Source organism: Schistocerca cancellata, chromosome 2 (assembly GCF_023864275.1).
Source record: "Schistocerca cancellata isolate TAMUIC-IGC-003103 chromosome 2, iqSchCanc2.1, whole genome shotgun sequence".
In the NCBI taxonomy this organism is placed as follows: Eukaryota; Metazoa; Arthropoda; class Insecta; order Orthoptera; family Acrididae; genus Schistocerca; species Schistocerca cancellata.
Window position 1 is genome coordinate 542,068,866 of NC_064627.1, and position 13,522 is coordinate 542,082,387.

The 13,522-nt window shown below is 43.7% G+C and overlaps 1 protein-coding gene across 1 annotated transcript; it reads left to right on the plus strand.

Moving 5' to 3' along the window:
• The first annotated feature begins 610 nt into the window (after positions 1-610).
• LOC126162106 (uncharacterized) lies at positions 611-12,323 on the plus strand. Its single transcript, XM_049918381.1, has 3 exons — positions 611-664; positions 5,754-5,909; positions 11,151-12,323. The coding sequence occupies exons 1-3, from the start codon at positions 617-619 to the stop codon at positions 11,373-11,375; spliced, it is 429 nt and encodes a 142-aa protein (XP_049774338.1). The 5' UTR covers positions 611-616; the 3' UTR covers positions 11,376-12,323.
• Positions 12,324-13,522: the final 1,199 nt, after the last annotated feature.

Here is a 13,522-nt window from a genome sequence, read left to right on the forward strand (position 1 = left end):
CGAAATCCGAAGCTTTCATTCGGGAAAAAATAATGAAATAGCTCTTATTCCAGTTCAGCTTCAAGACGACACTAATTTTGTTCTTCCACACCTCTACGTTTTAGAAAAGAGGTCCACCACCAACATCGTTTCTTCTTGTCCCTTTCTGATGATCAGCTTCTTATAGTAAAATAAACACTGCACACGCGACGGCTGCTAAATTATCTTCTTCCCGCATAATATGAGCTCGTGAAATTGTAATTAAAACGCTACTTTATAACAATAACAAAACGGGGGCAACGTCTGCAAGTTATCAGAGCCGACTGCGTTTCCATATGGCCGAATCCCTTGGCTTCGAGCCGTTTGGTGAGGATGTGAGCAGAATCCAGTGTCTGTGGTTCGTTGGCCTAGTGTGTACGCGCCTTTAATGTCCAATAATGTTGTGTCCGGATACTACGGATCAGAAGGCGAGCGTTCCTCGAGTGTGGCCAGTGGTGCGGGCAGTGTGGCGGTGTTTGCACAGTAGTGGCTGACCGCCACGTGTGGCCCCTGCCACCTGCCGGCAGCTGCTGGACGGAGGAGCAGTCCCGCATCTGGCGGCGACGGGCGCCGCGCAGTCGCTGCACGCCTCCCGGCCATGTCGTTCACCACGTCCGTGCGCATCGGCCTCAAGGTGCTGCAGCTGGTGAGTGCTCACCCGCGACACGGCGCTGCGCTGCTCTGCCTACAAGCGGCCGCTCACGTCGAGTACTGTGCGCTCACAGCACGCACGGGAGCCGGTTCTTGTGATGCCAACACTTAAAAACTCAGCGAAACGTAAATTTCGTGGCTACTCAGACTATGCAGACTACCTGCAGTTAAACTCGTCAAATGTGTCAAAATTAGACGCCGAAGTAAGACTCGCAAATCACTGCAAGCAATTATCTCAACATTTTGCTGGACGTAAGCGCAAGCTCACATGCTCAATACCGCTTTAGAAGCTTACCAGAAATGTTATTCAGGTCTACGGCAGAAACTAACTCTGCAGTCATGGACTGCGCAGCTGGTCCCGGCGGAGGTTCGAGTCCTCCCTCCGGCATGGGTGGGTGTGTTTGTACTTAGGATAATTTAGGTTAAGTAGTGTGTAAGCTTAGGGACTGATGACCTTAGCAGTTAAGTCCCATAAGATTCCACACACATTTGAACATTTTCAAACTAACTCTTTGTGGATCGACAAGTAAGACCTGATTTCGTGTTTGGAGTATTTAAATAATGATTTTCACAGTATTTACGCTGTAGACTGCAGCTCCCTTCAGAATTCCTTTTCGTGACAAACATATGAAGTGGCTTCCTGTCAAATGGACTTGCTCTTCACAAGAGGCAGAAAAGCAGTAGTGCGTCGATATTCATCCTGAATGTCTATTAGTAACATCTTTAGCGCAAGTTAAACGGAAATTTCTTATAGCGAATGTCCCCCAAAATAATTTTAAACCTTCGTCGATTCCGTGATAAACATGTAACCTTTCTTAATTTAATAACCGAATGAAAAATTGTACACTGTGCTATTTTTAGAGCTCCGTAAGTCTTCGCCAACAGAACAAGTTACACTTACGTGTAATCACGAGATATATTTACATAACATGGTTTACCAACGGCGTGGAAATTCTCATTCGAAGCTTTTTACTTCGTAGCGAAACCGTTTCTACCACAGTGTGTATAGTACGTGCGAGAGTAGCTCTTAAAAACTCTTCCGTGTGACAAGCATCTTCTCGGTTAGATTGGATATAAAACGCAGCCTCTGCGGGAATTGTATATCAAAATGTCAAAATGATGGCAATTAAATTCTTTACCCCAGAAAGGATGGAAGGAACATTAGAGGGTTCAGCGCCCCAACCGTAGCTGCGCCACACTGCTACCTCCTCGCTCTTCCCACAGAGACCGGTGCTCTTAGATAAAGGATCTCCTGTAAGTTCAAAATTCCAGTGATTATAAACAACAGAAGTTGCACAGGAAAACGTGTAATAACGCACTCTTTCGCATACTTTTCAACAAGCCAGAATATTTGTTGTCCGCAAGTGAATCTATACTGCGGCAGTCCAACATTTCCTCACAAACGTATTTGCCTAACGCAGTCTTCCGCAAATACATGAGCACGTTAAAGCTGAAACGACAAGACAGTTATTTTCGATATCTACAGCGTTGGTCTCGTGTCACACGTATCTCACCAGTGGACTGGTCTTTCACGTATTTGCAAGTACACTAAACTACAGCAGAAGACCGTATCGAATCTCTCTTGCAAATTTTCGCTAATGCATTCTCAAAACTTAGTTCGGTGAAGCAAGTCCTGACTTTAAAACACGTTAAGTGTCTGAAGAATTGTGACTACTTCGAAATAAAATTCTTTGCAGATACACTAGAGTGTCAGACAGGAAGTTAGAACCACAAAGTGACCGCACAGCTTACGGAAAAACTGAGTAAAACTGGAAGTATACGGCATTCAGGGAGTCGCGCCGGTGCGATTGTGTCGGAGGCAGGGTCTAATCAGCGCGTGGCACAGGCCTTGCCTCTGTTTAGCGACGGCTCATTACCGGCGCACAAACAAGGGCGGCGGCGGCGGCGGCGGGCCACGGACAACGCCTGGCAACGGTGGCACAGCCGCGACATCCCCTCCCCAACTCCCTTGTTAGGCGCCGTTGTGTACAGTATCGAGGTAATGACTAAAACTTCCCCCAAGAGTAATTAATCAGTTTGCATGCGACAGCATGCGCACTTAATACGTTACAAAACGCCGCGCATAAAAACCGGGTTTTCAAGTGTCAATACCTCGGTTTCTACAGGTGACAAAAAGGCAGGGTCAATGTGTTCTGGATAGCCCCTTAGCTAGGGACCATTTGTATACCCAACAGAAGTATCCTTTTAGTGTCACTATCCTACAGTGCTGGGTCAAATTATTAAATTACACACTTCCTCCTGCTTAGGCAAATTTGGGCAAACCGCTTGGTTCTTTTTGCAGAGTGTATGACAATGTCAACGAGGAAGAGTGATATGATTACAGTGAGAAGAGAGGAAGGAATGAATGAGACATTAGCTGTAAGAGAGAGCAAGAGGGAGACAGTGACAGTGAGATGAGACTGTAGTACTGGGACAGAACGAAGTGAACTGTGGCTGTGACACGGTAGACAATGATAGAGAGCCACTCAGAGACAATGACAGTGAGTTGGGCGACATGAGTGAGTGTGAAAGAGCAACTGGAAGTGGACGGGTACGAGCGACTTACAACGATGGACTAGCTGGTGTGAGCTAGTTTTGGGAAAATTTTTAAAGGTTCTGAGGAAGGTAGAATGAGACAGCTGGTGACCCACTTTTCAGTCAGTCTTTCAAACAGGAACATATTCGCATTTTTTCGCTGGTATTACCTCGATGTAATTCACCACTCAAAGCGCAAAAACCTTTCTTCATTCAAGTATTCCCCATTGTAAACTTGATTTTCACCCTTGGAAGGAGAAACGTGACGCATGAGGCTAATTTTCTGAGAAAAGTATGCGCAAAATGTTTGGTTGGAAGGAAATCTCGTGCGATACACGCTTATGAGCAGCTGAACTGCTCGTGTAACACTCCCCTTTTCGCTCTGACGTTGGTGGCGAAACCACGTCACGTGATGTGACTTTTTTTTTTCGAACATCGAGAATGGTTGAGGCCCTTGCCAATATATAATCCCTCAAATAGTACGTAATATACGCATGCACCCTTGTGTCTGCGTTATCTTCCTCAAGCCATTCTGACACAGTTACGAAGCGACACACGACTTCCGGAATACGAGACCGAATTTCAGAAACCGTCTTTCTCGTGTCGTGTTTACGTGTTATGTCTCAATTGATTTTGCTAGCCCGATCAAATATCGGTGCTTCCATCAACATAGGAATAAATGTTCATCATGATAAAATAGGAGAAATTAGATCTCGCACGGAGTGTTTTAGATGTTCATTTTCCCAACGTGCTCTTCGAGAGTAGAACGGTAGTCTAAAAGTGTTCCTATGAATCCTCTGTCAAACACTTATGAGTGAATTGTATAACATTCATGCGGATGTGAAACAACAGCATTTGCCGTGGTGAAAGGTGATATCTCTCTCTCTCTCTCTCTCTCTCTCTCTCTCTCTCTCTCTCTCTCTGTCTGTGTGTGTGTGTGTGTGTGTGTGTGTGTGTGTTACTCTCTTCTCACACAAAACCAGCTATGCTACCTCCAATTAAATTGGTCGTGACTTATGTCCTGCATCGTTTTATGGCACGGAATCCAGTTCTTCGTGCGCCTCTTCTATTTAGCTGCCTGTTTTTCCACGATCGCCTTAGAACTCTACTTATAAGTTGTCTAATCAATAACAAAGAATCCGCGAAGAATGATCCTTCATTTTTATTTAGCCTGGGATAAAGAAAAGTCTAGCCATTCGCACTATCGATGCTTAGTTTGAAGATATTAACTATATCCCCAAGATTGGTCGCCTAAACCAAAGTCATAAAGAATGTTCTATCCACTTGGAGAAGTTGCTGACGTTTGCATCAGTGTCCAAAGATACTTTAATTTCTTTCCATGGTTTCCCACACTCCTCCGCGATCGTAATTACGTATACACTTTCTGTAGTGCGCGTATGGTTCCTCTGCGCAGAGAGAGAGAGAGAGAGAGAGAGAGAGAGAGAGAGGGAGGGAGGGAGGGGGGGAGCAAAGAGGAAGGAGGCGGGGGAAGTGTGGAGTGGCTGAGATTTGCTTACTTTATTGTTGCAGAGAGGTAGCGAACATTTCCCATGTCGCCAGGTTTTACAAAGTGTTTCTGCAACAATGAATTCTCCACCTTTCTTGTACGGCCACATCGCAGTCTGTTGGAAAGCATTCATCGCTGTCCAGCGTTACTGACGTCAAGGTGTTCCGAGGAAGACTGCATGCCACTGGCTGTCCGAAGTTAGTAGTGCCGGATGCACAGAATGGTTCAGAACTGGGCCGCCATCCAATGTGAGGCGCACAGCAACAGCACTCGCTATCATGTGCAATAACTTCAGCCAGAGTAATACAGAGATCTTGGACGGTCTATCTACAACATCCCTTTGTTAGATTCCGTACTTCTACGAAGTTTCCCCGTGTGATGTCAGTAACGCCAGTTCCGGAAGACCGTCATCTGTTGGATACAGATGGATCCTTTAGTTTCTTAACTGCTAATCCAGCTGCAAGTTAGTGACAGGCGTTAACCTTGTTACCAAAGGATGCCCTCAACATTAAGTGCGTTCCTGCACCGTTTTTTCCATTTTTAAATGTTCGCACTAACAATATCACGCTGGTTTTTCAGACCATGCATCGCACAACCGCGAACTCGAAGAAACATTACAGTGCAAATACGTTTACTTAAGATAAACATAACTACTGACATAACTTCGCACGTCTGAGATGAATGTGCGTGAGCTGCAATTAGTGGAAGATCCTGGAAGTAGTGCACGGCGATTAGAAGCAGAGAAGGGGGCGAGTCATCCTTTTGTCTGGGCCGTACGTCATGGCCAACAGTTCTACTTCGAAGAGTGAGTGATTTCTTAAGCCGAAGGGCAGAGGAATGCAATGCCATGGACGCATGTCACGTTAGGCCCTCACAGAGTATATGTATTCGGGCCCATACTTATTGGCCTTGTATGGCCTGTTACTTAATACCCTGCATAAAGAAGACACACCGTTGGAGGTAAAGCTAAAAAAAAAGTCCGAGCCTGGTGCTGGACTTCAGTGACAGGTTTGTATTCTGTAACTCTCGTGTTTGTGCGCAGGTGCTGAGCATGGTGTGCCAGGCGCTGGCGGTGCACACGCTGCCGGGGAACATGTCGACGGGCGTGCTGCAGCACATCACGTACGGCGGCTACATCATCATCGTCACCGTCACCCTCATCGGACTCTCCACCAACGAGCGCATACCGCGCAAAATCGTGAGTGCCCGCGAACGCACCAGCACGTCACCTCATCCGCTAACTCGTATTTTATTTAAAGTCTTAAAAACATTGTGAAGAGTTCTCGTTGATTCCATTAATTATTCTAAACAAAATAAAATTTAGAGCACATTACTTCTTTGAATAAAACCGACATATTCCTTTACAATTCATGGCGTCTGTTTTTCCGTTAAAAAAAAAAAATCTTGCGAATGAACTCAGTGTACTGCAGTCGCTTTGGGAAGCCACCCATCACTTTTTCGAGAAATGCCGTTCTCATTGTTCTCAAGATATTGTAGAATATGCTATTTTACGTCGCAGATGTTGCCCAACGACGAGAGAAAGGTTTTTCTTCAGCTTCCGCCTGAAGAAGTAATTACTGGTAGTGAGATGAAGAACTAAGCAATGGACATCCCCAAAAATTCAAGAAAAATACGTGGAATGTATCAATGCTCAAATCAGCCTTGTGGTTGCCGTCTAGCTTGTTGTAACTTAGATTTTCAAAATCTATCAGTGTTTAAATTTTGGGTTAAAAAATTCTTACACTATTACTATGGACCGCGCTGCTTAGTTTATACGGCGAGTTCACCATTTCCTGTATCAAAACCGTTTGCACTGATAATACCTACAGTACGCTCCCTACGACATTTGCAATCACCTTTCGTGGATACAACCACAGCCTCTTCCAGACAAACTAATTTTCTAAGACAGGGACAAGTAAATACGGTCCCATCGGTCATCAGAATAGAGTTACAAACAGTAGATTATTCTGACGCATTTGAAGTAGAGTCCGGAAAAGTATTCGTAGTCGTAAGGTCTAATAAGAAAAGAGAATTTTACTTCTGGTGTCTAAATAACAGCCAAACAAAAAAATCGTCTAAAATGGGTGTATTAACGATTATACACATTTACATGGCCTGCAGAAAAGGACTAGGATAAAACTATGACATCCCCTGAAATGTTTATTGTACGGCAGTCTTGGTCTTTCACAACAGCTTTATCCCCGTAAGAACCACGTACAAAACTTTTAAATAGTGGTCAACAGAAGTTTATATCATTTCCGTCCAAATTCCTTGAACCACACTGGAGGGAGGTAGCTGGAGTCTAGATTCTTCGCCTTACAAATCTTAACAGGTTGTGTTATTTCATCCTAGTGATCAAAACCAAGGTTAGATGTTTAGAAACGTGACAGTGCGAAGTAATAACCTTGGAAGATGCAATCATTTATTCGGAACCATGTCTGCTCCATTTAAAGAACACAGACATCTTGGAAAGTGTCAAGGGTCTTATCACTTATCTTTCTTGACATTAACATACGGGAAAACTGTTTTTTTTTTGGTTTGGAGCGAAAATATGAAAGAATTTTATTTCCACTCGTCAGGATATTCAATTTCAGCCACACCGTTTATACTCCGTGTTTGATTCTTGTATAGGTTGTTTTGTCATTGACTGCTGAAGTTACTTTTGTGTTTTCAATGACTGTTTACACGCTTTTTTGTTCTTTCACTCCCATCAACACATTAAGTTCCCCTGAAGCAATTAAAGATTCCCCGTCATCAAGGATATACCATCCCTTAGGCACTCTATTTAAATTTCGTTCTTCTACGACCCAATCTTCAACAGACCTACCAGTGTCATCATTAAATACCGTACGCCACACCTGGATATCATACACCACGTAACTGCAGATGAGTGTTGAGAATCTATTCCTAGCAATATTTCTGTCCTGATCTCAAAAGGCTCAGAAAATCATTCTTGGAAGTTCCCTCTGTACTTCGCAGTGATTAAAATTATTACTGCTATTTCCATCGACTCCCACTTCTGTACCAAATAAGGGTAATGCAACAGGAAGTAACAACTGTTTGCCTCCACTTACATTCGAGAAATTGACGCTTACTTTATTTCTCTACGTAACCACCTCCGTTACTTTAACATTTCTCACGTACGTGCACGAGCTTTATAATTCTAGTGTCACAGTCAGTTGTCGGATATCCATTAATCCAGATGTTTCATTACATTCTTCACCTAGGTATCATTTACAAAATGTCTCTCACCCGGGCACTTTATGATCTTCGTAAGAAGGAGAAAATCATGGAAGAAAGGTTCAGGCCCTAGGGTTGGCGATCAACAATTTTCTATTCCGGTTCATCGAGCTACGCTCTCTGGGAGCAGTGATGTGAGATGGACATTATCGAGAAGAAGCACAATATTGCGGGAACGCACGCCACGCCTATGATTGTTGTGGTTTTCTAAGGGAGTCACAGTGTCTATCTGCGCTGGGAGTAATGGCCTTTGGCATGAAATCCACACCGAGAAAACCCTTACTATAAAAAAATAATAAAAGCAAAAATAACGTCGCCACGAGTGTTCATGTTAACCGCAATTCTTTGCATTTCAGTGGTTTTCTGGGTGGTGAGAATGATTAGCATTTAGCCCGGGACTGAGTTGAGACACCTATGCCTCAATACCAGCAACATTTTCATCAAGGAAAGTGTTACCATTAGTTGAGTTCCCGATCGGGTCGGAGTTCGTGTTCACTCGGAGATATTATATTCAACCTCGTCGATGCGCATGTCGCTGAAGGGTGTCAAATGGAGTGACTTGCACCAAGCCGTCGAAACCTCGGGCAATAATGGCACACGACTATTTCATTTTGTCATCTGCATCAAGGCGCGTACGAAATATGAGTGCTGTCGCCAATTTCTCTTTTAAGTGTTGATCACTCAGTTGCTGGGGTACCATCGAGCACCAGTTTTGATATTCGGTAGTCACAATATTCGGAAACAGTTTCACCAAGAAAACAAATAGAAATATTTTGGTAAGAAAAGTTTGTATCTCATCTAGGTTTATGCGTCTGTCTTGCACTAATCCTTTCTCCATTCGATTTTTCAGTTATCTGTGATGAATGCATCCCTTGTTGAAACTTTCTCACAATTCTTCCGTTCATAACTGCGTCACCATACACTGTAGGTGGTTGGCTTCCAAGAATTAAAAATTGGAGTACCAAATCAGCTCACAACTTCTGAGACTTCGTTACACACATTTAACCGTAAATAATCACAGTATTTACTATAACGACCAGTTTCGATTGGCACTCTTGAGACTTTGTACCGAGAAGGCCATTTGGCCTTCCATAGAAGCCTGATATCAATGGGCATAGAGCAAATGGAGAATAGATTGTTGCTTCTAGGGCCACCCTCGTAATAACAACAATAATTACTAACTAAGTCAGTAAAGCTGCACTCAGCGTCAGCGTGCAACAGCATAGTGCTTTACCAATCATACTGGTATTGTAAGTCGTACAGCCTTACCTTCCTCCGACCTGTGAAGAGGCTTACGCTACCTGATCAATATTATTCGGACATCCCTAGGTAATGCGGAATTGATCAGTAGATGTCAACTAGGGGTGCCACCGCTTAAAAGGAGGCGGGAAGTAATGTGTTGTCAGCACACAGGCAGTAACAGCATAATGGTTCGGTCAGAAGACCTAAGCGACTTTCGAACACGGATCGGTCGCGACAGTAACAAATCTATCATGCACCTTTAACTCTTACAGAGCTGTCCAAGTCAACAGTGGGTGTTGTGAACGTGAAGCGGAAAGGCGAAGGAACAGCCACAGTTAAACAAGACCAGGCAGATCAAATGTGCTGACGGACAGGGACCGTCGAGCATTCAAGAGGGCGGTTGTACAAAATCGCATAAAACAAGAGGAAGGAATCAGTCATGCGTTCCAAAGCGTTGCCAACAGTCCAGCTAGAAAGATGGTTGCGTAGGAAGTTAAAGAAGAACCGTGGTCGAGCAGCTCCTCATAAGCCAGACATTCCTGTAGTCAATGCTAAACGAAGCGTGAGGTGGTGTAAAGAGAGACGTCTCTTGGTGGTGAATACCTGGAAACGAGTACTTTGGGGTGATGAATCACGCTATATCCTGTGGCAATCTGACGGAGGAGTCTGGGGAAACGAATACCTGAAGAACGTGCCTGCTATCATGTGTGATGCCAACAGTGAAGTGCAAAGGAGGTAGTGTTACGGTTTGGCAGTGTTTTTCGTGTTTAGGGACTGATCCCATTATTGCGCCAAATTCTGAAGGACACGAACACATTTTACTGCATTGTGTACTGAATACAGTAGCAAAAGAATTGGGAGCCAATGATTGTATCAGCTTGGTAATGTGCCCTGTCATACATCATCATATATGTGGCAATGGTTTATAGTTAGTAATAACATACCTGAAATGGACTGTCCTGCCCAGCGTCCTGACCTGAACCCAATGGAACAGCTTTTGGATGCGTCAGAACGTCGACTTCGCTTCAAACCTCAGTGTCCAACATCACTACCTTCCATGGTTTCGGTCGTTAAGGAGACTGGGCAGCTGTTCCCCTACATACGTTCAGACTCATCACTGAAAGAATTCCCAGCGTAGTTCAAGCCTTTACACAGGGTGATTTAGCTGCCCCTCCAGAAACCACACGCGAGATATTCATATTCTCTAGCTCGTGAAGTGCAGATTATTAGTCCTACATAAAAAATGAAGAGGATAGTTTTGTAATTTAATGTAGTTAAATTTTGAACAGTGACACGTTTCCACCCGAGGCTACAGTTTTCGAGTTATTCAAGAAAACTTACAAAAGTGACCTCCAAAAGCGTTTTTCTTCAATAACTCGCCGGCCGCTGTGGCCGAGCGGTTCTAGGTGCGGAACCGCGCTGCTTCTGCGGTCGCAGGTTCGAATCCTGCCTCGGGCATGGATGTGTGTGATGTCCTTAGGTTCGTTAGGTTTAAGTAGTTCTAAGCCTAGGGGGCTGATGACCTCAGATGTCAAGTCCCATAGTGCTTAGAGCCATTTGAAACATTTTTTTCAATAATTTCAAAACTGTAGCTTCACAGCACAAAATTTAACTACATTAAATTCCATACAAAAAGACTGTGTTCATTGTTTGTGTAAGACTAACAGCTTGCACATAGCGAGTAAGAGAACATGAGCTTCCCGCGCGCTTTTTGAAGGCGTTGCGGGCTGCATAAAACCCATTGGTAGGAGCAGCTGAATCACTCTGTGTAGGCGAAGGATAGAGACACCCCATATCAATGTCCACTAATGGTTGTCCGCACACTTTTGACCAGTTGTGTATTCAAAACTATGGGACTTGCTGTTTATGACGGACTAATAATCGTTGGTGTCATTATAGCGTTTCTGACTGCTGGCTGGATACCGCCACGTGCTGACTTGCGCTCTGCTGCCTGCAGGACATGGTCTACTCGCTGACTGGCGCCACGCTGCAGATGGCCGCGGGCAGCAACCTGATCGACAAGGTGCGCAGGATCCACAGCTGGCCGCCGCTGTACTACAACGGCCGCGCCTGCGGACTCGCCTGCGGGTCGCTCGCCATCATCAACTCCGCCTTCTTCCTGATCGACTTCATCATCCCCTTCTTCGACCTGGATGACGACGAGGACGACTACTACTACTGAGCAGCAGCTGGTCGCTCTCATGTGAACGGCCAGATGCGCGCCGTTCCGGTCTCGGTCCCCGTGAGGTTATCGTGGCAAACTGCCAACTCAACTGGAACATCTAGTGTTAAGCTGAAAGTATACAACTGTCAATTATTACCAAGCGAAAATGTGCTTTATTACCCTGCGTCTTTTTACAGACTATTCCAGAAACAGTTCCTCGAATGGTCCTCTCCACGAACAGGTCTTTCTCGACAAAAAAATTGGAATCACACGTGCTGAACTTGTAGCATCGTGAAACGCTTGGTGACTTCCTAAAAGCAGAAATTAAAATCAAAGCACTATTTACATTTGGTGCCGACAGTTAAAGATAACAAGAAAATAAGTGAAAGCAGAAGATAACTTAAAACTTACAAGATTTGCTTAGCTATCACAGACAGAACCGTTGATAAAAAATTAACGCAGAGACAGCTCCTAGCATGATGGCGTAGGCGCATCCTTCTCGTTGTAGACGAACACACTCGCAGGAAAGCAGTTTCACGAATAAGTTTCTAGGCGCAACCAATGCTAACTAAAGCGCATTTCAGTCCAACGACAAATTTCAAGTGTGCGTTGATGTTAGACCGCCTTCCGTCTTCTCTGAACAATTTCATTTACGTGAGGGTGCTGTTTCAAAAAACAGGCTGCGAATCACTGTTCTGGCAAGAAAAATTTATTTGTACTTTTCGTTGGTCTTTCAAGCATAACATAAAATAACGCCACTCGTTTTACAAACAAGCGTAACAATAGCCGATCAAATATGGTTACCATTTAGAAGAAGAGTAAAAAAAATTCTCATACTAAATTCCGGGAGTCTTTACGTGTAGAATTCGACGGTCTACCGTGCTACTCAACACTGCCGACATAATAACGTAAAAAAACTGTTTTTTTTTCTCTTCTCGCAGGCCTTTTTACACACCTTTCATTATAAGTGACAAGTGATCTGTTTCAAATGTGTTAACGACCGGAGAATATTTGACTAAGAAATTTGCATTGTTATCTGAACGTTATTGTTGGTTCTGTAATTTCAATTAAAAATTACAAATTAAATAACAGTAATTCACTGATCCTCGTTTGTAGCTTTATTTTACTGGTCATTAACAGAAGATCTATCCATTTATATTGAAAAATTTACACTTTATAGACATTTACGACCAGAACTCACGACGAGCATAGCAAACAGTATAACGTACTTTCTTGTAGAGTCTTACGGACGTCTGTCTGTGAACGTAACATTGTAGTTGTACTGTATTTTATCAGAGCGGAGAACCCAAACCACCGCCCACTACCTGACAGAAATACTAAAAAACGAGCGAATCTAACAGCTAATTTTGCTAAAATGTACTGATACTAAGAATACACGGCCGAGAACGCACTAGGCACAGGTACAGTGAAAATCGGGAGATGACCGACCTTAAAACCCAACAACAGTCCTTCTGAATAATGTTAAGATTCAATAATTCAATACTGAAATTTTCGATGTTTATCTATAGCATACAGTTACCGCTTTTTTTATTCCGTAAAACGTCACTGTTGGAGGTTTTCTGAACACGCACACATTTTCATTACCATCTGTTCCCCTCTCACAAAAAGTCACATGTATGACGCATTCTTACAGATCACAGCAACATTATATTCACTCGTAGGTGCACCGTTACTAATAAATATAGGCTTTCAGAGTCAATAACGTGGTAGCTCCTCCTGGTCTTAAAATAGGCTTATCTTTTCATGTCATGGCATCAAGAAAACCAGCATTCTGGTTACATATACATTCTTACTCAGGAGACTACAATACCGTTTGGGTAGAGGACACCTGTTACCTCTCATCTGCCTCGTTCCCTTTCCATTCATGGTTGGAGATGTGGATAAAGCGAGTACTATAGGCCGCCAAATGCATCTTTTCCCTCCAAGTTTATCAAATACGTACATGAATGTGATGACTAATTGTATAGTCTTTGACTAGGTCCAAGCAATAACTTCGGATAAAAATAACATTTAACCCAACGTTCCGTAATGCCCTTCTTGTAACGTCAGTTTCGAGTTCGTTGAGCTCATCAGTACCTCTGACTAATACAGTTTACCGGGCTATCCCACTTGATTGGCGTTACGGAAAGATTTACTCTTTTTAT